Below are 24794 nucleotides of genomic sequence, written 5' to 3' on the forward strand. Positions count from 1 at the left end.
ACACAAACTTAACCATTATGCCACCGAGCCAGCTCCCTAATGTCTCTAATTTCTTCATTTATTTTTATAGGTCACATTCCATCCCTAAAACATTCCATGAGTCTGTCAGTGACTTTGATTGAAGCAGAAATTAATCTTATCAAATATCCTGATGGGGGCTCAGAAGAGTCTTTGCTATTAAGAGGATTCTGTGGTAATGGTATTTATCTTAATCAGATTTGGCTGACAAATCTCTCACTCATAGAATTTTAGAAGAAAAAATAATCTCACCAACTTAGAAATCGTCTGGTCCAACCAACTCATTTTGCTGATGTGGAAACAGCTGGGGAGTTTTCCCAAGGTCATCTGGGCCTGTCTTTGAATCCCAGTGCTGGATTCCACCCTCAGCCTCCCGCAGTGCCTTTCTGTCTTGATTTACAGATGTGCTACCATGGCTTTGAGGCCTGAGGCGGCAGGTTTTCCACGTTTCTTAGTGAGAGTCAGGGTGTTACCATTCATTGCATTTCCACACCCTCCAGACTGTGCCTTCTAGCAGAGTCGCAGTGGATTCACCAATGCTCCAGGGAGACAAAGTAGTGTGGTAGGAGCCCATATTCTTTAGCCAGGTGGCTTTGGTCAAATCCTACATTGCTCAGTACATGTTGTGTGACTGGGCAAGCCACTGAGCTTCTCTGTGCCTCCATTTCTTCAGATGTTAAATGGGGACTTTCCTCATGGGATCATTGTGAGGAATGGATGAGTTAATACCTACAGAGCAATTAGAGCAAGAAGTCAGGTGCTTTCTATGTGGAATTGTGTGTGGGTTTGCAAACCAAGGGTATCCATTAGGTATTGAGCTGTGAAATCAGTGTTCTGAGTCATAAATAGCTTTAGAAAAATTAAATGGCATATAATAGAATAAAATACAACATATTAGAGTGACTGCATCTGTGCACGGTATTCTTTGGTGTCTCTTTGGCTCGTCTTTTTGGTGTTCCTTTTGTTGCGTGTGTGTGTTTGTGTGTAATGGCTTACAGCGTAAAATCTATTTCTCACTGTGGATTGTGGTTAAAAGAGTTTGGAAGCCCCTGCTCCAGGGACTGGAGTGAGTGAATCCATTTCTCTAAGCGCACACGTATCAGAGTGAACGAGGCACATTTTAGACAAGAATGTACAAGGTGAGCTCTGGCTGAAACTTAAATATGTTTCCTTTGCAGAGGGAAACCAAAGGGCAGTTTCTTATTGACCACATCTGCAACTACTACAGCTTGCTGGAGAAGGACTACTTTGGCATTCGTTACGTGGACCCAGAGAAGCAGCGGGTAAGAGTCCACCTCTGTCCAGACCCATTTGGGGGAATGTCTCAGGCTATGGGGTGCTGAAGAGGCTCCTCTCAGAGCAGTCATTATGCACTCTTGTTCTCATGGTAATTGACCACATGGAACTGACCAGTCCACTGTGTGTGTGTGAGTGGAAGAGTCTGGCACTGTTCCCACTGGACTGGGTGGGGCAGGAGAAGGGAGAGTTTATCTTAGGCCTTTCCAGAAAGCTGCTGCCACTCAAAGAGAGAATGTTCCTGTGCCCTTTCAGCCCAAAGTTTTCCAAAGCTCCTCAAACAGTTGCTACATAAAATCTCATTATAGAGAAAATCCACCCTTCACTATAAAAAGCTATTGGTAGAGAGGGGAATGAGGCAGTTACTGCTTAAAGGGTATGAGGTTTTCTTTTGGGGTGATGAACATGTTTGGAACTTGATATAGGTGGTGGTTACACAACATTGTGAATGTACCAAATTCCACTGAAATGTACACTTTAAAATGATTAATTTTATGTTATGTGAATTTCACTCCAATTGAAAAAAAGTTTTTGGCAGATGAAGAGTTAAGATACTTTGAAAGGTACTCTTTGGGCACCACTAAAGTTGACAAGCCCCATTGTGTCCCTGTTCCTGGACACACCTATCCTTCCTGGTATCGGCGTAAGAGTGAGCAGGGGAGTCTTGCCTTCTGACCTGGTGTACCAGCCTATGTGTGTTCAGGCATGGCATATGCCAGACTCACACTGATGTGTGTCCCTCACATCCAAAAGGTCCTGGGAATCTTCATCCCAGTTCCCACCAGCTGGGTTTCCCATGCCTGTAACCCTGCTGTGGGTCCCAGCTGTGGAGTAGGAGGCCCTGTACCTGCTCCCATCTCTGCTTCTTACCCTGCCCCACTACCATGCAGGGCAGTGTGTGAAAGAGTCAGCTGAGGGTGGTTAGAGATGGGGGGACAGATCTCCTCTGCCTTCTTTAATTTGCTCTCCTCTTTACCAGTGTCCCTGGACATCTTCCTGTCCCCTCTTTTCTCCCACAACCTCACCTCGCTCTTATTTTCATAGTTATTGACCTAATACAATGAGGAGAAAGGCTAGCAGAGTTTGTTTTTTGTAAAGGAGAAGGCTGTTTAAGGAATAGATTAGATTTTCTTCTGAAACATGGAGAATGTTACTTAGTTCTTAGACTCCAGTGGGACCTAACGTTCTATATATGGGTACAATGCAGGGGCTCAGAAGAAGGAGATTTTGCTTTCCCATAGAAATTACAGCAACCCTTTAATGGGCCACACATTTTCCTGAGTAAGAGGAAGGAAGCAGGACCCTGGTGAGGAGGTAGGGCTGGCATAAGTTCACAGAGGGGATTTGTGTGGCATTTTCTACTCGTTAACTGGCCCTGCAACAAATTCACCTTAGGTATTTGCTAAAAATGCTGAGTGTGGACCTTATTCTAGACCTCCTGAATCAGAATCCCTAGGGCTAAGGTTAGGGACAGGAATTTTAATACATCTTGGTCCTACTTTTGATGCAGCCCTCCCAGCTTCAGTTGTCTGAATGGTGTTGGGGACCATGGCATAAAGACATGCATAGGGGCCAGCCCCATGGCTTAGCTGTTAAGTGCGTGCTCCACTACTGGCGGCCCGGGTTCGGATCCCGGGCGCGCACCGAGCACCACTTCTCCTGCCATGCTGAGGCCGCGTCCCACATACAGCAACTAGAAGGATGTGCAACTACAACATAGAACTATCTACTGGGGCTTTGGGGGAAAAAAAAAAAAAGAAGGAGGATTGACAATAGATGTTAGCTCAGAGCCGGTCTTCCTCAGCAAAAAGAGGAGGATTAGCATGGATGTTAGCTCAGGGCTGATCTTCCTCAAAAAAAAAAAAAAAAAAGACATGCATAGACATAACTTTGTATAGCCTATGAAGATATTACCCTTGTAAGGAGAGAGAAACAGGCTCAAAGATGTTGTTACTTGCCCACAAGGTCCCAAGGCTAGTAAGTGATGGAGTGAGTATTGAGTTTAAGATTATGGTTCAAACCCTAAACCCTATGGGCCAGACAGACTCTCTGGACTATATTAGTCGTCTAACCACCACTGAAAATAGATATTTTCCTGCAAAATTCCATTCTAAATTCTAAACAGCCAACCCGCAAAAGTAATTCTAGCTACCATTAGGTGAGCATCTATCATGAGCCAGGAATTTTACTCACACAGTCTCTAGTCGTCCCCAAAACCCTGCAAGTAAGGGAGAAATGGAGGTGCAGAGAGGGTCAGTGGCTTGCCTCAGGCCACATGGCTAGTAATTGTTGGAGGAAGGATGGGATTTGAACCCACATTCTTTCCATTCCATCTCCCAAATGAAAATTTGAAACATAACCTAGACAGGGATCTGTAAACTTTTTCTGTAAAGGACTACAGAAAATATTTTCAGCCTTGTGAGCCATACAGCCTCTGTTGTAATTACTCAATTATTCTGCGCTAGTGGAAAACAGGCATAGAAAATACCTAAGTTAATGGATGTGGCTGTGTTCCAATAAAACTGTTCTACAAAAAAATAGGCAATTGGCCATAGTTTGCTGACCCTTGGCCTAGACAATAGCTGGAAAGCCCTTAAATGCATAAGCCTTTTTCATTTCTCTTGGCTCTTTTGTTGGGGAGATATTGGATTAAATATTAAGAGAAGTCTTTAGGATTGGAATCAGATATCAGTATGAACTCAGTTTTTTAAAAAGATACATAGATGGATACAGAAATAAATATATATGTATGTGTGTGTCCAAGTTCTGTCCACAGAGATGCCCTAGCAGTAATGACACCCCAATAGCAATGAGCACATTCAAACCCTTGATATTGGTTTCTAATACTATTCTCCAATAAAAGGAACAAGGTGTGTGGGGGCCTGGTGGCATGGTGGTTAGGTTCGCACACTCCGCTTCAGTGCCCCAGGGTTTGTGGGTTCAGATCCTGGGCACAGACCTACACATTGCTTATGAAGCCATGCTGTGGCAGGCATCCCACATATAAAGTGGAGGAAAGTGGGCAAGGATGTTAGCCCAGGGCCAATCTTTCTCTGCAAAAAGAGGAGGATTGGCAACAGATGTTAGCTCAGGGCTAATCTTCCTCACACATACACAAAATGATAGGAACAGGAGCTCCTTGCAGAAATGGTTGATTCTAGGGCTGGGACAGGGGAGTCACAAGATAAGCCTGGAGCATCTGTGGCACAAGAAAGCAAGGAAGTACCCAACAAAACTAAAAGATGGGGAACTAGGAGCAGCACAGAGCCAACCTGAAAGGACTGCCAATGGCCAAGGGGAACAATTGGAGCAGCAAAAGTAAATAACAATATTTTTGGATTAAAATCCATAGAATAAGTATCCAGGAGTCCACACTGATGTAAATAAAATAATTGAATAAATAAATAAAAGAAGGAGAAGGAGCAGCTCTTCCTTAGAGAAGAATTATAATTAATAAATGTTGAAGGACTGAGAGAAATAGAAAACTGCCGTTAGAACACCACAGTAATCACTGTTGTGGGCAAGATCCATGGATGAATGCTAAAATTACTGGGCATAAGTTTGAGGAGAAACAGGATATTTGCATGGTCTCAAAGTATCCCCTCAAGATATTTAATTACAGAGGGATAAAGAATAACTTGATAGCAGAGAAACCTGGCAGACACCACGTTAACCAAGTGGTCAAGGTTAACATCACCAGTAAGACATACAACATCACATCCCCCCTGATATCATGAACTGAGGAGGACGCATCGTCTCTGTGGTATGCTTCCCAATAATCCATGACCTCATTCACATCTTGAGGGAACATCAGACAAACTCAAGTGAGAGGCATTCTCCAAACTAACTTACTAGTACTCTTCAAAAGTGTTAAAGTCATGAAAAACGAGGAAAGACAGGGGCACTCTCACAGATTAGACAGACGCATCAACCAAGGCAGTGTGGGATCCGGGACTGGATTCTGAACAGAGAAAAGTATACTAGTGGGAAAACCAGTGAACTCCAGATGAAGTCTGTACTTGAGTTAATAGTATTGTGTTTATGTTCGTTTCTTAATTCTGATAATTGTACTATGGTTATACAGATGCTAACATTAGGGGAAGATGGGTGAATGTTATACTATATTATTTTTGCAACTTTTCAATATGTCTAAAATTATTATTATTTGTGTGTGTGTGTGAGGAAGATCAGCCCTGAGCTAACATCTGCCAATCCTCCTCTTTTTGCTAAGGAAGACTGGCCCTGGGCTAACATGCATGCTCATCTTCCTCCACTTTATATGGGATGCCGCTGCAGCATGGCTTGACAAGTGGTGCATCGGTGCACTCCCGGGATCCAAACCCCAGGCCACCGAAGCGGAGTGCGTGCACTTTGCTGCGCCACCCGGGCCAGCCCCCTAAAATTATGTTTTTTAAGAAAGGAGAAGTCCTTTTTTTTTTTTTTTTGAGGAAGATTCACCCTGAGCTAACATCTGTTGCCAATCTTCCTCCTTTTTTCGTTTTTTCTACCCAAAGACCCCGGAGACGGTTGTATGTCATAGTTGTGCATCCTTCTAGTTGCTCTACGTGGGATGCTGCCTCAGCATGGCTTGATGAGTGGTGAGTAGGTCTGCACCCAGGATCCAAACCAGCGAACCCCGGGCCACTGAAGCAGAATGTGTGAACTTAACTGCTACACCACTGGGATGGCCCCAGAAAGGAGAAGTCTTTGGGTTGATGTGCTTCGTTGTTCCTTATATTTTGACTTGGTTTAGCTTAATTTTTAGTGTCCAGACTTGGGTAGTAGATTAGTGGAAAAAATGTGGGCCACCCCCAAAACAAAATTGTGTTATCTGATGTGTCCATTCTGTTGCTTAGAGGGCTGCCAGAACAGTTCTGTTTCTCCCCCGCATCGTGAGTGTGGCTTCCACATGAGTTGCAGAGTAGTTGCTGCATTAAACTGCATGGACTTTGTATTCAGGATGATGTGAATTAAATCCCATCTCTGCTGGTTAGAAAGCTGTGTGATCTTGACCAAGTTCCTGAGCCTCTCTAGGTCCCTGTCCTGATTGTTAAAACAGATAACAATACCTACATGTAGAGTTGAGATGGGAATTAGAGGTAAGGTATGTAAATACTTCCCAAATGGTCTACACTGAGTACCTGGTGTGTATTATTGTTATTGTTAATTGTTGTTGTTATTATTACAATTATTATGCATTGGCTAGGTTTAGGTGCCACAATTGCATGAGGAAGTACAGCCATGATTAACAAGTCTAAAACCTAGAAACGTTCATAACAACTTCTTTGAAAGGCAGGAAGGCCAGTATTAGGATCTTTGGGGAGAGCAGGGGGAAAGTGAGTCTTGGATAATTGGAAAAATGGGCTCAAAGACACAAAGACATCTTGATATGGGAGTTTTAAGCAGAGATTAATTGACCAGTGGTGTTTTTTTTTTACCAGCTCGTGTCCTTTTACTCAGTGGAAAATAAAACCAATGAATTATTTGGTTAGAAAGCTAATCACCAGAGAAAATCAAGTTAGTTAGAAAAGCTGAAGTGGGGCTTACCTCTGCTGTGGGAGGTAGGGTTTGCCTAAAACTCTTCACGACTTGATAAACAGTAAACCATTATGGAGTATCAAATATTGAGCATCTTACATGTGGAACAGCATATGGTTGACAAGATGTCTCATGCCACAGATGCTCTGAAAGTGGTGAGGACCAAGTCAGTGAATGGTGACTATCTTTTGCTATTTTATTGGCAAGTGCCCAGAATTTCCATTATTTTAAAAACTTGACGTAGGGAGGGCAGATTGAATACTGGTGAATAAAAATCTCCTTGAGTTCCACCACATTCATCTTTTGAAGAATTCATATCATCTTAGTTGCCCATGATTAGGGAAAAGGTGAGTGGCGGTCCCCTCATTTTGCTGATAGAGAAAGCTGGGACTAAACGTTTAGAAGTATTGGGAGAAATAATTCCAGAAGAAAAAGGTAGTACTTGGCTTGAGTCCAGGTATTTTTTCTTAAATCCAGCATATTCTTTCTACCTCTTCTGCTCAGGTGTTTGGGTAACTTCTCTTTATAAAGGTGAAGTTTTGAAATAATGAGCTGGATTTCCTATTTCTAGTTTCTATCGCTATGCTTTGAGATGTCCATTATTCTGGATTTCCCTTCTTGTTCTTCCACCCTTTCCCCTTTCCCAAACTCAGTAGGGAAGTCACCCCCAGTGCCTTAGAACTGAGGAAGTACCCCACCCCATCCCAGCCAGAGGAGGAATTATACCAGGACGTGGTTGGAGGTGCTTGGTGTATAGTCTGCAGGAGATGGGTCCAGTGCTTTTACTTGTAACTTCCCTATTTCTAAGCATCTGTTTAACCCACTTACATCAGTGTCATTGCCTTTTCTAACTCAAGGACCGTTCTGACTCACAGTCAAAGACAACAAATTCATGTTGGAAATCCACACATCTGGGGTGATCTCCTCAAGCACCCTCGTGTTAGGGCATTGTGTGTCATGTGGCCAGTGGACACACTTTCTGATAGGATAACCTGGGAGATCATGGATGCAAGGACATGCTGAACCCCAATGCCTCCTTCCTCCAAATGCAATTACAGCCCTGAGGTTTTTATGATGTTAGCCAGAAAGAACTAGTGAGCCTATCAGGGAGTTTAGTAATAATGGGCAAAGACCTTTTCTACGTTAAAGCAATTTGCTTTTTCTGGAGGCACCTTAGGGGATAACCTGGAATGGAGTAAAAACAGGCCCAGTGATTTGAGGTTTCATTCTGGGGATGGTGCCAGGAAGCCAGACAGCATTGTGTTGCACCAACTGGTCCTGCCATTGAAAGGCTGCTTCCTGCTCCTGGGGACAAATGCTTCACAGATGCTCATAACTAGGAATGAGAGTGGTACCTAAGATTTAGGGCAGCCTAGGACTGAAGAGAAGGTTGTACTGCTGCCTCAAGTCACTGGTCATGAGTTTGTCTGCTTAATGAGTCCTCTTTTTTCTTTAAGTCTCAGGGGTATTAAAAATCAGGACTGCTTGGATGCATGTTTTGGGAGGGGGTATGGACAAGTAAGTTGGCCTGATGGGAAAGGACTTTAGGCACTCAAGTTACAAGGAACACGGCACTGTCATCACAGCTTGGAAATTGGATACATTCTCTAGTGGTTCAGTTGTGGCCTAGGGTGTTAACAGTGACAGATTCGGGGACATTGTCATATTCCTTCAGCAGGAAGCAGAACTTGGTGTTTAACTAAAATGATTGCTTATAATTGACTCTGTCTACACCTTACCTCCCCTCCTGGGAAGTGACAGGATGCCTGATACAGACAGGTTGCAATCTGGAAGTCACTTAGTCAACTGGGATATCATAGTTTTAGTGAAGGGAGGAGCAAACACATGAACTGGTTATCTTGTTTGGGCCAAAAGGCAGACATAAGAATGAGTGGGCTGGGAAAATTTCATTTTATCCCAATTTGAGTTAGGAAAGAACAGGAGGCTATCCAAGGTCTTCCTCCTTGTGGTAGGAACCTCCTGGGCTTCATTCAGTTGAGGACAGAACTTAATTAGGAAGATAAGGTTTAAGTACCATCATTGGAGAGAAGCACTCACTGGACGCTTCCAGCAGGCAAGAACATCAGAGCTGAATGGAGACCAGCAGGTTTGGAAGTTTCAAAATAGCTTTGAAAACAATTTTTAAGTCAAGCTGGGAAGAAGACTAGACTGTAGCTATGATGTATAACTTGGGGAAATAAAAGCAGTACAGGTTAGGAAAGGACAACCTGAAGAGGACTTTTCTTTCTTTCTCATGTGTGCTCCAGCAGATGTCCTTCAGAGGTTCAGCTGTACGTTATATCCGTGGAGGGTAACAATGAGGAGGGTCTCAGTCAGCTTGGGCTGCTATAAGGACACACCATAGACTGGGTAGCTTAAACAGGACATTTATTTCTCACAGTTCTAGAGGCTGGAAAGTCCAAGATCAAGGTGCTGACAGATCTGGCCCCTGGTGAGGACTCTCTTCCTGGCTTGCAGACAGTTGCCTTCTCCCTGTGTCCTCACATGTGGAGAGAGAGAGAGAGAGAGAGAGCGAGAGAGAGAGAGAGAGAGAGAGCGCTTTGGTCTCTCCTCCTCTACTTATAAGGACACTAATGCCATCATGGGGGCCCCACCCTCTCGACTTCTTCTAAACCTTATTACCTTCCAAAGTCCTCACCTCTAAATACCATTACATTTGGGGTTAGAGCTTCAACAGGTGAATTGGGGGGTGGGGGGGAAGGGCACAAACATTTAGTCTGTAACAAGGCGTGAGAGTTCTAGTTGTCTATTGCTGTGTAACAAGTCTCTCCCAACTCAATGGCTTAAAACAACACAATTTTATTGTCTATCAGGATTTCATGGGTCAGAAATTTGAGCAGGGCTCAGCTGGGTGATTCTTCTGCTCCACATGGTGTTGACTGGGCTCACTCAGTGGTATTCAGCTGGCAGCTGGTCTGGTCTGGGGGGTCCAAGATTTCTTCATTTGTATGACTGCTGCCTTAAGGGTGGTGGCTGGAAGATGGGACTTGGGGGCCCCCCTCCCTCTGCATGTGGTTTCAGGGCATCTCCACATACCTATTTAGCAGGGTGTTTGGACACCTTTCATGGTCACTTTGGGTTCCAAGTATGGGTGGAACTACTTACCAAATGAACTATATGAAGACAGTAGATTTTGGGCAGAGGTGTTAACGTTTTGCACATGTTGAGTTCGGGATGGCTGTGAGATGCTGAGGTCGAGATGTCCAGAGTATAGTTGCAAATATGGATCTGAAGCTTAATGAAGAGTTTAGGTCACAGATGGAGATATTGGAGCCCATGAGGTCTCCACTACTTCAAAGCCCTGAGAATCGATTGCAGAGCTGAGGGAGATGTCGGGGGAAGAGGGAGAATCTCCCTCTGCCCTTTCCCTTAAGGTTCTTCTGGCTGGCCAAATAATCAACAAGACACGTTAGCAGGAGAAAATAATACCAAGTTTAATAACATGTATATATGGGAGAAAGCAGGGACACTGCGTTTTTCAACACAATAGCAGAAATTCTCGTCTTAAATATCATTTTCAGCCAATGACAAAGGAGGATTTTGGGGGTGGGGGGAGTCAGTTACAGGAGATTACCACTAAAGCACAGTAAACAAGAGTAAGGTTTATTATGTAGCTCAAGGCCTCATCTTCCACATTGATAAGTCACTAGAAATGAGCTCATCCCCCTCTCTTCTCCAAACAGAGAGGGAGATACCTTTACAAATGGAGATTTCCCTTATAAATGTAAATGATTGTCTGGCAACTCTTCGCAGGGCCATCCAGAGAATGTGGCCAGAGAGACAGAACTTCTGATAAGAGGGGCTTGTTGGTGCCTTTCCTATTGTAACATTTACCCTACGTTATCTTTACAGGCATCATGATAGATCTGTTCCAGGAAGGAGCCACCATGTCAAATTCTTTAGGCAGTTAGTGGGGGAGGTCAAATGTCCCTAGAGAAAACAACCAAGGTAAAGAGATAGATTTCAGGGTGGCCAAATCTTGATCTCCCACAGAGAGAATATAGAACAAGAGGAAAATCTGAAAGCTCAAGAACATCCGTATTTTAAAGGATGGTCCAGAGGGAGAAACCAGCAAAGGAGATTGAGCAGTAACATACAGAGCAGAAAGAATAAAATGAGGAGAGAGTGACATTCTGGAAACAAGGGTAGTTATAGACTTAATAAAGGGGAATTGGGCTACAGTTTCAAAGATCAAGGAGTAAGGAGGATTGGAGGACATTATTGCTCAGGTGCTAAGAGCTTTGTCACCAGGAAGGCAGGGTCAAATCCTGTCCCTACCACTTGCTGGCTGTATGACTTTGAGCAGATTCCTTAACCTGTGCCTCAATTTCTTTAAATTGTAAAATGGGGATACTAATAGTCCTATGCCATAGGGTTGTTTAAATGAATTAGTCCACATTATCAACAGATGTAACTGATCTGTTTACTATTCCATGCTTTAAAGAATTTGAAAAGGTCCATGGGTCTGGCAACCAGGAGATCTTTGAGTTTAGAACAGTGTGGTGACAATGTTAAATTTATATGGCCTGACAGCAGCTCTTACTAGTGGTAAATTCCATTGTAACAAGCTTGAAGGAATCCCATAATTTCCATTTACGATTGCATTTTGGTATCCTAATGTACTTTAAAATAAACAGCAATAAATGTTTTTACAACTTCTATTGCATTTTCTGTTTGCAATACTGTTTTTTTCTTTAGGTGAACATTAAGGGTTGCATGGATGGAGAGTAGGGGCTGGAACACGAGGGTCCTAGGATGGGCCCCATCTGTTTTTGTAAATAAAGTTTTATTGGAACACAGCTACTTCTGTTCAGTTATGTATTGTCTGTGGCTGCTCTCATGTTCCAGTGGCAGAGTCGAGTAGCTCTGACAGAGGCCATATGGACCACAAAGCCTAACATATTTACTATGTGGTCCTTTACAGAAAAAAATGGTGCTTCTGCTTTCTTAGGCTTCCTGTTTCTGCTTCTGTTTCTTACAGTGTTTCTTCTCCTGGCTTTTACTTCTATTTTGCTCATCCTGGGAGGCTAGAATGCAAAGACAGTTATGGCTGAAGGAGTAAAAAACACTACATGGACCAATGAAGATTTTCTTACGTAGATTGCCTTCCAAACGGACACTAACTTTGGAGTGTACCTGATCTACAGATATGGTTGTTGTTGCCATTGTGTAGTAGATTTTATTGAACCTGGAGTGGAAACTATTGTTACTGTAGCTAAGTCACTAGGCCTGGCTCTCACTTCACTGTCCAGATCACTGTTAGGCTGCATTCATTCAGATGGCGTTCTTTTCCCCAGCAGAGGCCAAAGGGCCTAGAAATGTCATAAATTGGCTACATAATGCAGGGACTGAGTTACTCTGGGGCTTTGTTCGGGTGAGGTGTGAGAATCAGGCCATCTTTTCAGGGCCATGATGGGAACTGGTCAGATTTTGAATCTGGTTACTCAGAGGGGAAAAACAATCTCCTGTTTGGGGAGGTGCATTCATTCTTGTTTAAAGCCCCATTGGTTATTGACACATTTCTCTGGGCTACAGATTATTCTGGTTTAGGGCCCCAAGGGTTTTGAGAGAGATAACAGGGAGGTGTGTAACTTATTCTGTAATCATAGGTTGAATAAATTTCAACAGAAGCCCCACATTTGGAGATAACTAAGTATTATATATTGTTTACTTTTGGGAGCCTTTTTTTTTTTTTTTTTTTTGGTGTCAGCAGCTACCAAATTAAAAATCAATCTACTTAGTCACATATCACCATCTCACACCCACCTTCTTTTTCCCCAAACAAGGCAAAATTAGAAAGTACAAAAGAAATGCACCATTTCTACAATGGGGTGGAGAAAATGATCTCTTAGTGCAGCTGGGCCTTGCAAATTAAAAAGAAGGAAATATCTGTAGGCAACGTTCTCATCCTTTAGGTTCAGAGAACGTGGACGTGAGAGCTGAAGGATCTTAGGGTCCTGGACTCTGCTACTCCTGCCCCCAAGGTCACAGGTGAGGGAATCAGGGTCTAGAGGGTTCAGCCCTCTCTCTGTTTTCACCCCTTTTGTGTAGCCTCCTTCTGCTCCTCCTCTTTTTCTTCAAGCTGCTGTCAATCAAAATGCATTTGTTGTAAGAAACGGCTTGGAAAGTGGTCAGGCCAGATTATCACTAGTGACAACCCTGTTCAGTTGGGCTGTCTCACAGGGGCTTTGCAGGTTACCAGGGCTCAAGCCTAAGGCAGAAGGGAAGGATTTAAAACCACAGAGGACAGTTTCTAGGGGAGGGTTAGAGAGGCTATCTTAGTTCCGGTTCCCAAAGAAGCAGATCCTGAGATGAAAATTCCAGTCTTAGTAGGAAGTGTTCCCAGGAAGAGACTCATAGGAGAGCAGGGGTTGGGACAGGGAAGAGAAGGAGCCCTGCAAGTGTGGAAGTCGGCACAGTCATGCAGAGGGGAACTTGGGCTCAGGCCACAGAGGAGCCCTGGAGCAGTGGAGGTCGTGCCTAAGTGTTGTCCTGGCCAAGGGGCGAGGGAGCAGAGGTGTTTGTCCTCCCACACCTGTCAGTTATTGGTTAAGAGCTGCCCCGCTGTGGGGCGGGGGGAGTGGGGAGGCACTTCTCCACCCTGCAGTGGATTCAGTGAGCTGAGGGCAGCCTTCCTAAAAAGAGGTGGACTGCTGTATACCGAAAGGGACAGGCACCTGAGGGGACCTGGGCGGAGCCCTGACAGTGTCTCTGCAGACACCTTCCTGATCCCTTCAAGTCAGGCTGAGGGAGGCATCCTTGGGTTCATCCCTCTCCCCAAGCTTAGTAGGTAGAGTCGATGGTTGAATCTTAGCTTCCTTAGTCTTTGGAATTTTTATTCTAAATGACAGTTGAGGAAATGATGGTTTCAGCTACAGTAAACAGCCACAAATTCAGATATTCGGTTGGCAGGCTTTCCTCTCTGCCTCTCTCAGGGAATATCAGTCTCCAGTAAGGAAACAGACTTAAAAAATAGCATATATTCCAAGTAGCAATTGAAAGGAAAGTAACAATGCAGTAAATGTTCTGAGCCTCATGTCTAAGCACCAAGCCACCACATCATGGTTCTTATTTTCTCACAGGTGTGTAATCCGTCTGCACCTACAGTACCAGCAGGAGCTGTTGGTGTAGACCACACTCGACTTCACTGCCCAACCCTAACTCCAAAAGGAAGAATGAAAAAAGGGAGGAGAACTCTCTGTCCCTGTGGAGCAGAGGCAGGTGGGGTGGGGAGTGAGAGAGGAAGAGAATGACAAGGTGGGCTCCCCGAGAGGGGCCACTGCACCAACCTAGGAGCCTCCCTTAGTGAACACAAGGAAAATGGGAGCAGCTGGGGTTTATGGAGCCTGCACTGTGCTCCAAGCTCTGTTCTAAGGGCTTCTTAGTGAAGTAACCCATTTAAACCTCACAGTGATGCTGTAAGTGAGGAAGCAGGAACTTGCTGGAGGTCACACCACTAGTAAGTGGCAGAGCTGGGATTCGAACCCGGGCCTGCTGGCTCCTGAGCTGGACTGCAGTGCTCAGCTGGATTTGGCGTCTATTATGTATGCAGTTCTTCCTCTTGAGTCTAAATTATGTGAAATCCACCTTTATCCTCTGAGTAGAGCTACCTTGCTTTCTTCTTTTATTTTAACTGATTTTTAATTATTCATGTAATTCACCAGTATATGTGAAAAGTCTAAGTTAAAGCATCACAGATGAGAGATCAGGAAAGTCACAGTTTCCTTTGACCAGCACCCCTGAACTCCTGTTCTCTCCCTGTTACCACCCTCGCTGGGGTAGTTTAGTGTGTATCATTTCAGGTCTTTAGAAGTACATTTAGATGCTTATTCTGTATTCTTTGAAAATATATGGTAGTGTTTTTACTTTTTATTTAAAGGAGAAAACATATTAATTGTATGATACCATAGTTCAAAGGTTCCCAAACATTCTTGGTTTATGGCTCCCTTAGTATCTTAATAATTATCTCCTGGGGCCCTGGGTCAAAAGAATATCTAACAGTTCCATCTAATAAGAGTTAGACCCAAGCAAGTTAATGAGTGTTTATGTCCTTTGCATCTAATAAGAGTTAGACCCAAGCAAGTTAATGAGTGTTTATGTCCTGACATAGCCATTATGGCCTTAGTAGCCGTTTGAAACATTACACACATGAAAATAGTATTTTCAGCTCGTTGTTAACCACAATTACTTGCTAAGGGGAGGTGTGTGCCTGTTGGGCGTCCCATGGCTTCTCAGACCCTGGGATCGGATCAGACACTGCCGCACCCATTGCCTGTTCCACACCTGTTTTTGCGAGGTGCTTACTTTTCATCACAGCAACCACTAGAAACCTAGCTTTGCAAAAAGTATGACATCAGAAGGAATATCGCATGACCTAACATTGGAACCGTGAACGTCCTCCAGCTCATGCTTCTCCCGGTGTCCGACAGTGGTCTAGTCTCGCTGTTTCCCTGGGGCACTTCAGTGCGTGATGTGGGAACTAACTGCAGCCATCATTATACATTTTGCAGCTCCCCTTTTTTATCCCACAGCGTGCCTTGGAGATCTAACCGTGTTACACATGAAGATCTACCTCATATAAGACACTGCTGCAGAATCATCCAGAATGTGAACTGACCACAGTTTGCTTACCATTTTCCTGATGATGACCATTAATGTTATTTCTAGTATTTTATAATTTTATATAATATCGCAATAGAAATCCTGTTGCATTCCTCTTTGTTTACATGGGCAAATTAGATAATAAAGGAATTGCTGGGACATAGACCAGTCAGGTTTTTAAATGTTAATACATACTAACGGGTTGAGCGTCATACTCTTTGAAGAAATGATTTCGTATAGCCCATTGAAACCTGGTTACTACTGGCTCATTTTCCTCAGGGCTCTATACCCCGTAACTATCCCACTGGGGAAGAATGGCTGTCCTAGAGAAGCATGTCGTGATCACACTGTGGATGTAGGTAATTGAGACGCTCGAGGTCTGGGAGGCAAGAGCAGGATGTGAATAGGCCGAGAGGGGAAGAAAAGTCGGAACGGATCACAAACTGCAGGAGTATTTCATAGGACAACGAGGAGGCCAGTTCATGTAGGGGAGACAATTGATTTAGGGCACAGATGGTAAATACCTTGCAGCCATGACATAAATATTTCCTACCCCTCCATACAGACACAGCCAGTCCCTCAAGACGTGGCAGACACAGCCAGTCCATCAAGACGTGGCAGGCACAGCCAGTCCCTCTTGGCTCTCATTCCCACCGAGCCTTCACCCAGTCTTGGAATCCTCCTCACAGCCCTGGGAGAGGGCCCCTGACTAACTGGTGTGGGCACACAAATGAAACTCACCTGTCATCCTTGGAGGCAGAGAGAAGGTGGAGAGGTAGGTTGAAGTTAGGCAGAGAAGGCTAAGGAGTTCAAAGGATGCCAAGCAAAGAGAATTTGGAAAACATTTATATTTCAGACTTTATTGGCAAGATGACTGGTGGTCCTCCTCTGTGAGACAATAACAATAGGCATTGATCTCTGGCTGCTATTTGTTTTCTCCCCTTAGTTCTAAATTATCCTATTTATTTATTTCTAGAAAAGTAATTTCATCACCAGAGGCCCCTTTTATTATTCTCCTCCATGAGTCCCGTATATTGAAAGATATGGTCTCCCAATTAAACTGTACTTATTAAATAACAATAACAGCGTCAGCAAACAAGTGTTGATTATTTTTCACATGCCAGTGTCTTAACATTTGTTAACTTTTAACATCCTCACAAAAGCCCTACGAGGTAGGTACAATTACTATTCCCATTTTATCATTGTGGAAATTGAGATGCAGAGAGGTTAAACATTTTTCACAAGGTGGTATAGCTGGTAAGTGGTATAATCAGTATATTTTCCACTGTTTGATTATAACTGTGTAAAGACCAGGCATCGTTTCTGATTAGAAGGAATAACCAAAAGTAGAGTAGTGGTTTCCAGGGGCCAAGAGGAAGGGGAGACTGGGGAGTTATTGTTTAATAGGTGTAGAGTTTACATTTTACAAGATGAAAAGAGTTCTGGAGATGGATGGTGGTGATGGTAGCACACCGTTATGAATCTATTTATTCACTCAACTATGCGCTTAAAAATTGTTAAGATGGTGAATTTCATGTTATCTGTATTTTACCACATTTAATAAAAATGGGGAAAAAAGGAGATAAGCAGGGTCCCCAAAATGAGTTGATATAATTTTGGCCAGAAGCAAAGAAATTGCTATTTTAGTTTGTGCAACATGTCAGGGGTTAATGTATAGTTTTCTGTTAGATTCTCCATTGTGTTGAAATAGTTAAAAGACCCCCCATTCTTGTTTTCAAAGACTGAAGAGATCTGACACCCTGGATTGGAAACTACCGATTTGACCACTTAACTTTCATTTCCTGGGAAAAAGGGCACGTTCAGCGAGGAAAATAATACGTTTTAGAGCTAGCCGAGCCATCCAGATGCCACATGGGCAAGGTCACGGGCCTGTGTTCTGGAATCGCACTGCACGCTGGCTTCCACACTTATTCACTGGGGACCTTAGGCGAGCTGTGTAACATCCTGAGCCCAGATTTCTCATCTGTAAATGGGATGGTGGTGACAGTCCGTGGAAACTCATGGAACAGCACCGGGCACTTAGTAGGCACTCAGCCAGTCCTAGTTCTTAAACTTTATGGTTATGCATTTACATCAAACAATGGGGATCAGACAGACCCTTGAGCTTACTGGATGACGCAAATGAGACAGAATGAGGTATAAGCGCTCCCCTGATGGTAAGTTACCCCCTCTCCTTTCCTCTCTGTATCAAGCAGGAAAGGGGGGCCCCATAAGTGAGGGCTCCCTGACATCTTGATGGATACCTAGTGGCACCCCTCTTATCGTCTTTATAAACTTCAGTTGTATAAACACTTCCCAACTTCCCCTAAGCAGCTTCAGGGACATGATGGTTAGTGACATCAAAAGCTGCCTGGCTTTCTGCATGCTGAAGTGACCTTCACACGTGGTGTGGAGAGAGCTGACCACTTGGGCCAGCATGGCATCTGCTTCAAACGCCTGTTAGTAACGCGATTCTGAGCTTCCCAGGTCTTAGGGCTTCTTTGTTTTGTGACGGAGCTAATTTTTCTTCTTGATGACCTCAGTCCTCTGAAATTAGATATTTCAAAATCATTTGTTCCTCCTGACTTTAGAGGAAGAAATACCTCTTTGTGACGGGGCTAATGCTGGCTTGGCCCACCATTAATCTGAAAGGAGGCTGCCCAGAAGGGGAGCAGGGTGCTCATGCTGTCTTGGACTGTGACTCTTTGAGGTCATGGATGTCAAAGTCTTTAGCCATCTGCAGCTTGCTCAGAGCAATGGAGCTCAAAGAATCACCTAGGAGTCAACTGAAGCCTCTAGAACCTCCCGTTTCAGTGTGTGATCTCTCCCTTATGCTTCTCTCCAAGCAATGGTGTGACTCAACTACTCCTCAGTGTTGGTTCTCTGTAATTTATACCCTTGCCTGTGGTGTTATTATTGCCAAATTGTTCATGTTGATCTTCAGAGGGTGGAACCCTGAGGAATGTCTATGGGAACCAAAGTTGTACTTTGGAGAAAGAATATCTTTGTTAAATTCCTGTTAGTTATTAGGTATGCATCATATGGTCCAGCCATTTGACCCAGAATCTCTGCTTTTTTTCTCCCCAGCACTGGCTTGAACCTAACAAGTCCATCTTCAAGCAAATGAAATGTAAGTGTTGATCTGTGGGTTCACTTTTGTATGAAATGTCCAAAGATAGATTCTGTTTCTTGACAAAGTTTCTCCTGCCAGGGAGGAAATGGATGGAGTTGAAGATCTGTGGGAGGGTGGGGGCTTCTCTCTCCCGTGAGAGCTCTGTAACTTCTCTCTTATATGCTGGCCTGGGTCCTCCTTACAGTCACTCTTCCTATAGCCTCCTGTGTCTCCCCCTCCCCATCATCTTACCCTCCTATTTCATTTTCAAAGAGGGGCAGTGGAATTAGATGGTTAAGTATCTGGTAACATAATCACCAGATGCCTGGTTCCTTTTGATTGTGGGAGTTGTTACAGTAAATGGTTCAGGGTGGGAGGTACAGTCTTGAGGGGATGAATGAAGTAGGTATATTTCAAAACTAGAATCTTGCTGGTCACTTTACTAAAGATTGCGTCATTCTTTTCCATCTCTCAAACTCCCTAAAATAAATATATTTTCTGGGTAATCGTTTTCAAGCTCTGGTGTTTTGAACTGCTTATTTTTTCCTGATGAGCTCTTGGTGAAGTCGGCCTGGGAAACATCTCCCTAAAATATGTGGTCATCCCCTTGGGGCATTGTGAGGAGGGTGTTGACTGATGGCCCTGAGCAGCATGATGTTTTGCCCTGGTCACCATGCCAGGCTGTAGTCAACCTGTGTTTGTTTCTGGATTGGAGGAGAGCTCCTGAAATGCACCTCAGAAATTCACTGCCTGCCCTGAAATCCATCTATCCCTCATGTTGACTTTCCCAGGGTTCTGAAAAATAGGTGATAAATGAGTTTCTCATCAGAGATCAGGTTAGAGCATATTATGTCACTTTTCATTCAAGGGACTCTTCTTTTTCAAATATGAAGAAATTATTTCTGGGCAGGCTTTTTAAGTGGGAGAAGGAAGAAACTGAACATGGATGGCAAGCTAGCAACCAACTTATCTATCCCTAAACTTTCTTCTTTTCTCTCCTCCCCCTCCCTTTCCCTCTTTCCCTCTGTCCCTCCTCCCTCCCTCCTCTGTCCCCTCCTACTCCTCCCCCTTCCTTCCCCCACCCCTCAAGAGCAGACTCTGTCTGGCCAGTGCGGGGAAGTCAACGGGTTGTTCTGGGGCAGGCTAACCCAGGGCTGCTGTAGGCGATGGGTGCTGCAGGGAGAGGGCGGAAAGATGTGTGAGGTGAAAACAGGGGCAGCATTGCGTGTGGGAGGTCCAGAGAGGTCAGGCTCTTGGGGTGAGGCTGGAATAGAGTAGGGACAAGCATCCAAGAGGAAGTAGCAGGACGGAGGTCTCAGGAGGCTCTGTGTAGAACGATATGCAGGATAATGAGAATCAACGAACATGCCTGAGAAAAAATAGCTGGTGCCTAGCTTTATCCCTTATCTACCAAGTTTTAATATTTTTGTTTAAATATTTAAAAATATTTGGACAATTTTCCAGTAAACTTCTTTATAGTAAATGGTTCTTTGACTTTGGTTCTTAAATGTCATGGACTTTTTTTTTTAGGCCACATGCATTTTTGAAATATAAACTTATCTTGAAACCAAGATTCATTTCAATACTTAATAGAAGAAAAAATTTAAAATTTGTGGAGAATTTCCTTCTTAAGAGCTTTGCCTCTACAATTAGTAAATCTGAACAACCAATGTAAATTTCATAATGTTTTGTGAAAGTGGCTTCAAGATTGACCCATGACCCCTGGCCAATTTCAATCTAGTGACAAATGGAATCTGAATCTGGAAAAAAGAATTGTACCGGATTCAATCTCTAAACCAGACATGGTGACTCACTGATTGCAAGAACTGGCAAGGGTCTTACCCATCACTCAGTCCCCTGTTGTTAACGGCATTCATGAACAAAAATTATGTAATTTTCTCAAGATCACAAACCTAGTTTTGTTGTTGTTTTTAAGGATGTCTTTTATTATCAAGAATTTCGGTGTTCTTGTACGTGTGTCCTGGAAATATTAACTTTAATTTAAAGTACAAAAAATAAATAAATAAATAAGCTAGGGCTTATATATTGTTAACCCAGAGAAACTGGGTCCAACCCCTGGGATTCATCAGTGAATTTACCTAAAGTATGTGGTTACAGAACCCCAGACAGCTTCCTCCTTGGTATGGGGATGTCTTTTATACTCTGACTGCCTTTGAGTAGGCAAGGAAGGTGTAATTCCTTGGAGGAACATTTCTCCGGTTCCCGTCTCACTCGCCAGTGATGACTGACTTTCAGGTCCTTTGTACGACTTTATTAGGATCCCTCTGTCTAGAGGTGTTCCCAGGAATGGTGTTTCCCAGGGTTAGCTGAAGACCAGCTGTCCTGATTAACAAACTCTGTACAAAGGCATTATTATTTCTATCTAGTATTTTTTTAAATAATTTTTTACAGTCACGTGCTGCATAACAACGTTTTGGTCAGTGACGGACAGCATATGAGGTGATGGTCCCTTAAGATTAGTACCATATAGCCTGGGTGTGTAGTAAGCTAGACCGTCTGGGTTTGTGTAAGTACTCTATGATGTTTGCACAATGACAGAATCACCTAACAACACATTTCTCAGAACATATCACTGTCATTAAGGGACAAAGGACTGTAGTATCATGTCCGTGGCGTTTCCAAAAGTTCAGAAAAGTTAAAAATTAAAACCAAAACGATTTCCTTTCTCCTCCCTGTTATATCTCCAAGCCCACTCCAAAGAAATAAGTATTGTTAACAATATTTTACATATCCTTCTGGGAATTTGTATGTATATACAAGCTCCCCCAACATTTCTAAGGCCTTTTTTTTTTTTTTTTTGTGAGGAAGATCAGCCCTGAGCTAACATCCATGCTAATCCTCCTCTTTTTGCTGAGGAAGACCGGCTCTGAGCTAACATCTATTGCCAATCCTCCTCCTTTTTTTTTCCCCCCCAAAGCCCCAGTGGATAGTTGTTATGTCATAGCTGCACATCCTTCTAGTTGCTGTATGTGGGACGCGGCCTCAGCGTGGCCGGACAAGCGGTGCGTTGGTGCGCGCCCGGGATCCAAACCCGGGCCACCAGCAGTGGAGCGCGCGCACTTAACCGCTAAGCCACGGGGCCGGCCCTCTAAGGCCTTTTATAAACAAAAATGAGATCAATCTCTATATATTATTATTCACCTGGTTGTTTTTTCTTAATAATTTTAGAGATTTTTCACTATCAATGATTGATGATTGGCCTCATTTTTATAATGGTTTTCTGAAATTTAATTGTATGCATGTATGTAATTTACCTATTAAGGGACATCAATGTTGTTTCTAGTATTTTGCTATTATAAATTATGCTACATTAAACATGCTTGTATGTACATTCTTGCATCTTGTGCAAGTACATCTGTACTAGAAATTCCTAGAAGTGGAATTGTTGGATCAAAAGATATACACGTTACATTTCCTTAGTGATAAATCACCATCCAAAGACCTTATAGTAATTACTCCACTAATGTCACATAAGGGTGCTTGTTTCCCCCAAATCTTGTTGAAGATAGGTATAATCAAACTTATTTTTATGGTGACCTCAAATTTATTAAGGAAAAGAAATACTTTATTGAAAAACTAATTAATTGGACAGCTACTTAATTGGATATAAACTTTAAAGTTGGAAAACTTATTAAACCAAAGTGTTTTCTCCTCTGAACTTAGGAGTCACTTTAAATTTAATTCTTGAATGGACGTATGGTAAAATTGACTTTATTTTGGTGTATAGTTCCATGGATTTTAACAGATAGATAGATTTGTGTAACCACCACCACAGTCAAGATACAGAACAGATCCATCACCTCAAAAATCTCCCTTGTGCTGCCCTTTTGTAGTCACACGTTCTTCCCCTAACCACCAGTGACCAGTGATCTGTTCTCTGTCAGAATAGTTTTGTCTTTTGAGAATGTCATATAAATGGAATCATACGGCATGTCATCTTTTGAGACTGGCTTGTGTAACGCAGCACTGATAACTCTGAGATTCATCTAAGTTGCTATGTTTATCAATACATGATACAGAAAATCAATGAGATTAAAAGTTGGTCTTTGAAAAGATCAAGAAAATTGATGAACCTCTAGCAGGACTGATGAGGAAAAAAAAATAGGAGACACAGATGACCAATATCAAGAACGAAAGGGGCCAGTCCCGTGGCTTAGCGGTTAAGCGTGTGCGCTCCGCTACTGTTGGCCCAGGTTCGGAGCCTGGGCGCGCACTGACGCACCGCTTGTCTGGTCATGCTGAGGCGGCATCCCACATAGAGCAACTAGAAGGATGTGCAACTATGACATACAACTATCTACTGGGGCTTTGGGGAGAAAAAGGAGGAGGATTGGCAATAGATGTTAGCTCAGGGCCGGTCTTCTTCAGCAAAAAGAGGATTGGCATGGATGTTAGCTCAGGGCTGATCTTCCTCACAAAAAAAAAAAAGAAGGAACGAAAGAGGGGATATCACAACAGACCCCACAGAACAACTCTATGTACATAAGATTACCAGCTTAGATGAAATGGGCCAATTCCTCAAAAACCACGAATTACTAAAACTCACCCAAAATGGTATACATAACTTGAATAGTTCTATAACTATTAAAGAAATTAGGTTAAAAACCTTCCAGAAAAGAAATCTTCAACCCCCTGGCTGTCGCAGATGTTGATGCCAAAACCCACTTTTCTGCTCCTCGAGCCTTGACTAGGAGTGTCTCCTGGAGCTTTTTCTGTCCATGTTGACGCCCTTCTAGGTGTCTCTGAGTTCTGTCCAGAGATACCAGAGGGAAAAGCATGGTGAACTCAACACTGGTTCAGTGGTCCTCTGAATTCTTGTCTTCTTTTCTAATCTGCTTGCTGCTATTTACCTTCTAGAGTCCTCAAATAGCTGTGCACATATTCTGTCCAGGTTTTATAGCTGCATTCAGTGAGAGAGACAGGGTGGGATGCAATTAGTCCATCCTACCCAGAACTGGAAACTTGAAATAAATTTTTAACCATTCTTTGTCTACTAGGTGAAAATGAATGTAGGTGACATAATTTGTCTGGGCAGCATTGAGGGAATATCTTTCACATTTCCCTATTCTATCATTGCATGTCTATGGGTACAGAAGTGGACTGAGCTGTTGATCTTTGTGTGCGTGTGTGTGTGTGTGTGTGTGTGTGTGGAAGATTAGTCCTAAGCTAACATCTGTTGGCAATCCTCCTATTTTTTGTGGAGGAAGATGGGCCCTGGGCTAACATCCGTGCCCATCTTCCTCTACTTTATATGTGGAACGCCTGCCACAGCATGGCTTGATGAACAGTGCGCAGGTCTGTGCCAGGGATCTGAACCTGCGAACCCTGGGCTGCCAAAATGGAGCATGAGAACTTAACCACTATGCCAGAGGGCCGCACCCCACCTTTTTTGTTCTTTCAAGAGTACTCAGATAATAGGTTGCCTCCAAACAAGCTGTTAACGAAGTGGCGTATTTTGGGTGTTTGGTTTTCAGAGTCCTTGCTTTCCATGTAGGAATATTGCCGTGTAAGACATAGTGACTCTTCTCACTTACAATCAGTAGCTTTTAGCCTTGTACTCAGAACTGTGTGGTGTAGCCCAGTGTGTGTACATGTGGTGGCACAGATCAAGAGGACAAAAATTACATGTCTGACGGGGTCTATTAACCACATAAATTATATTAGCATGAAAAGATTTTAAAAATTACACACTATGACTCAGATGTGCAGAAATCTGACATTATTTCCCCATGACTGAATTCAGCCTGCTGTGAGCTTCTATTTCCTTTGGGGGCAAAAAGTTGAATCTTGCCACTTCAGAGTAACTCGGGATCGGCCAGTTTAGAATTTGATCTCTTTTCAGCAAATTATTCAGTGAATTCATAATTTAAACATAGTCACTTGAAAGCACATACCCTATATTGGGGTGTTTTTCCCATATCAAGAGCTTCCCATCCCCAGAGTGGCATCCTGAGGCAGGGGAAGCTGCATGCCATCATGGCAGTGAGTGGGATGGCCCTCTCCTGCACAGTCCTCTGAGTCCTCCCCTGGCATGACTTATGTGATTTGGCCTTTGGTTGCTGGCCTCTTTCCCCGCTGCCTCCTCTCTGGAGGTAACTGGTCCCACCTGGCCTCTATCGTGCACTAGCACATGCTGTCGCGACCTGTGGTTCCTGCCGTGGTCTGTCCTGCAAGTTTGTAGACTCTG

General features: G+C 43.4%; 1 protein-coding gene across 1 annotated transcript in view; it reads left to right on the top strand.

The window, feature by feature from the left end:
- FRMD3 (FERM domain containing 3) overlaps positions 1 to 24794 on the top strand; it is a 285395-nt gene that overhangs the window by 130728 nt on the left and 129873 nt on the right. Inside the window, exons 2-3 of the mRNA XM_087444424.1 lie at positions 1197 to 1301; positions 18562 to 18604. Coding sequence (XP_087300550.1) covers positions 1197 to 1301; positions 18562 to 18604 — 148 coding nt within the window. The remainder of the gene's footprint in view (positions 1 to 1196; positions 1302 to 18561; positions 18605 to 24794) is intronic.

Source organism: Ceratotherium simum, chromosome 20, assembly GCF_057802395.1.
Source record: "Ceratotherium simum simum isolate JZ-2026a chromosome 20, ASM5780239v1, whole genome shotgun sequence".
Lineage (NCBI taxonomy): Eukaryota > Metazoa > Chordata > Mammalia > Perissodactyla > Rhinocerotidae > Ceratotherium > Ceratotherium simum.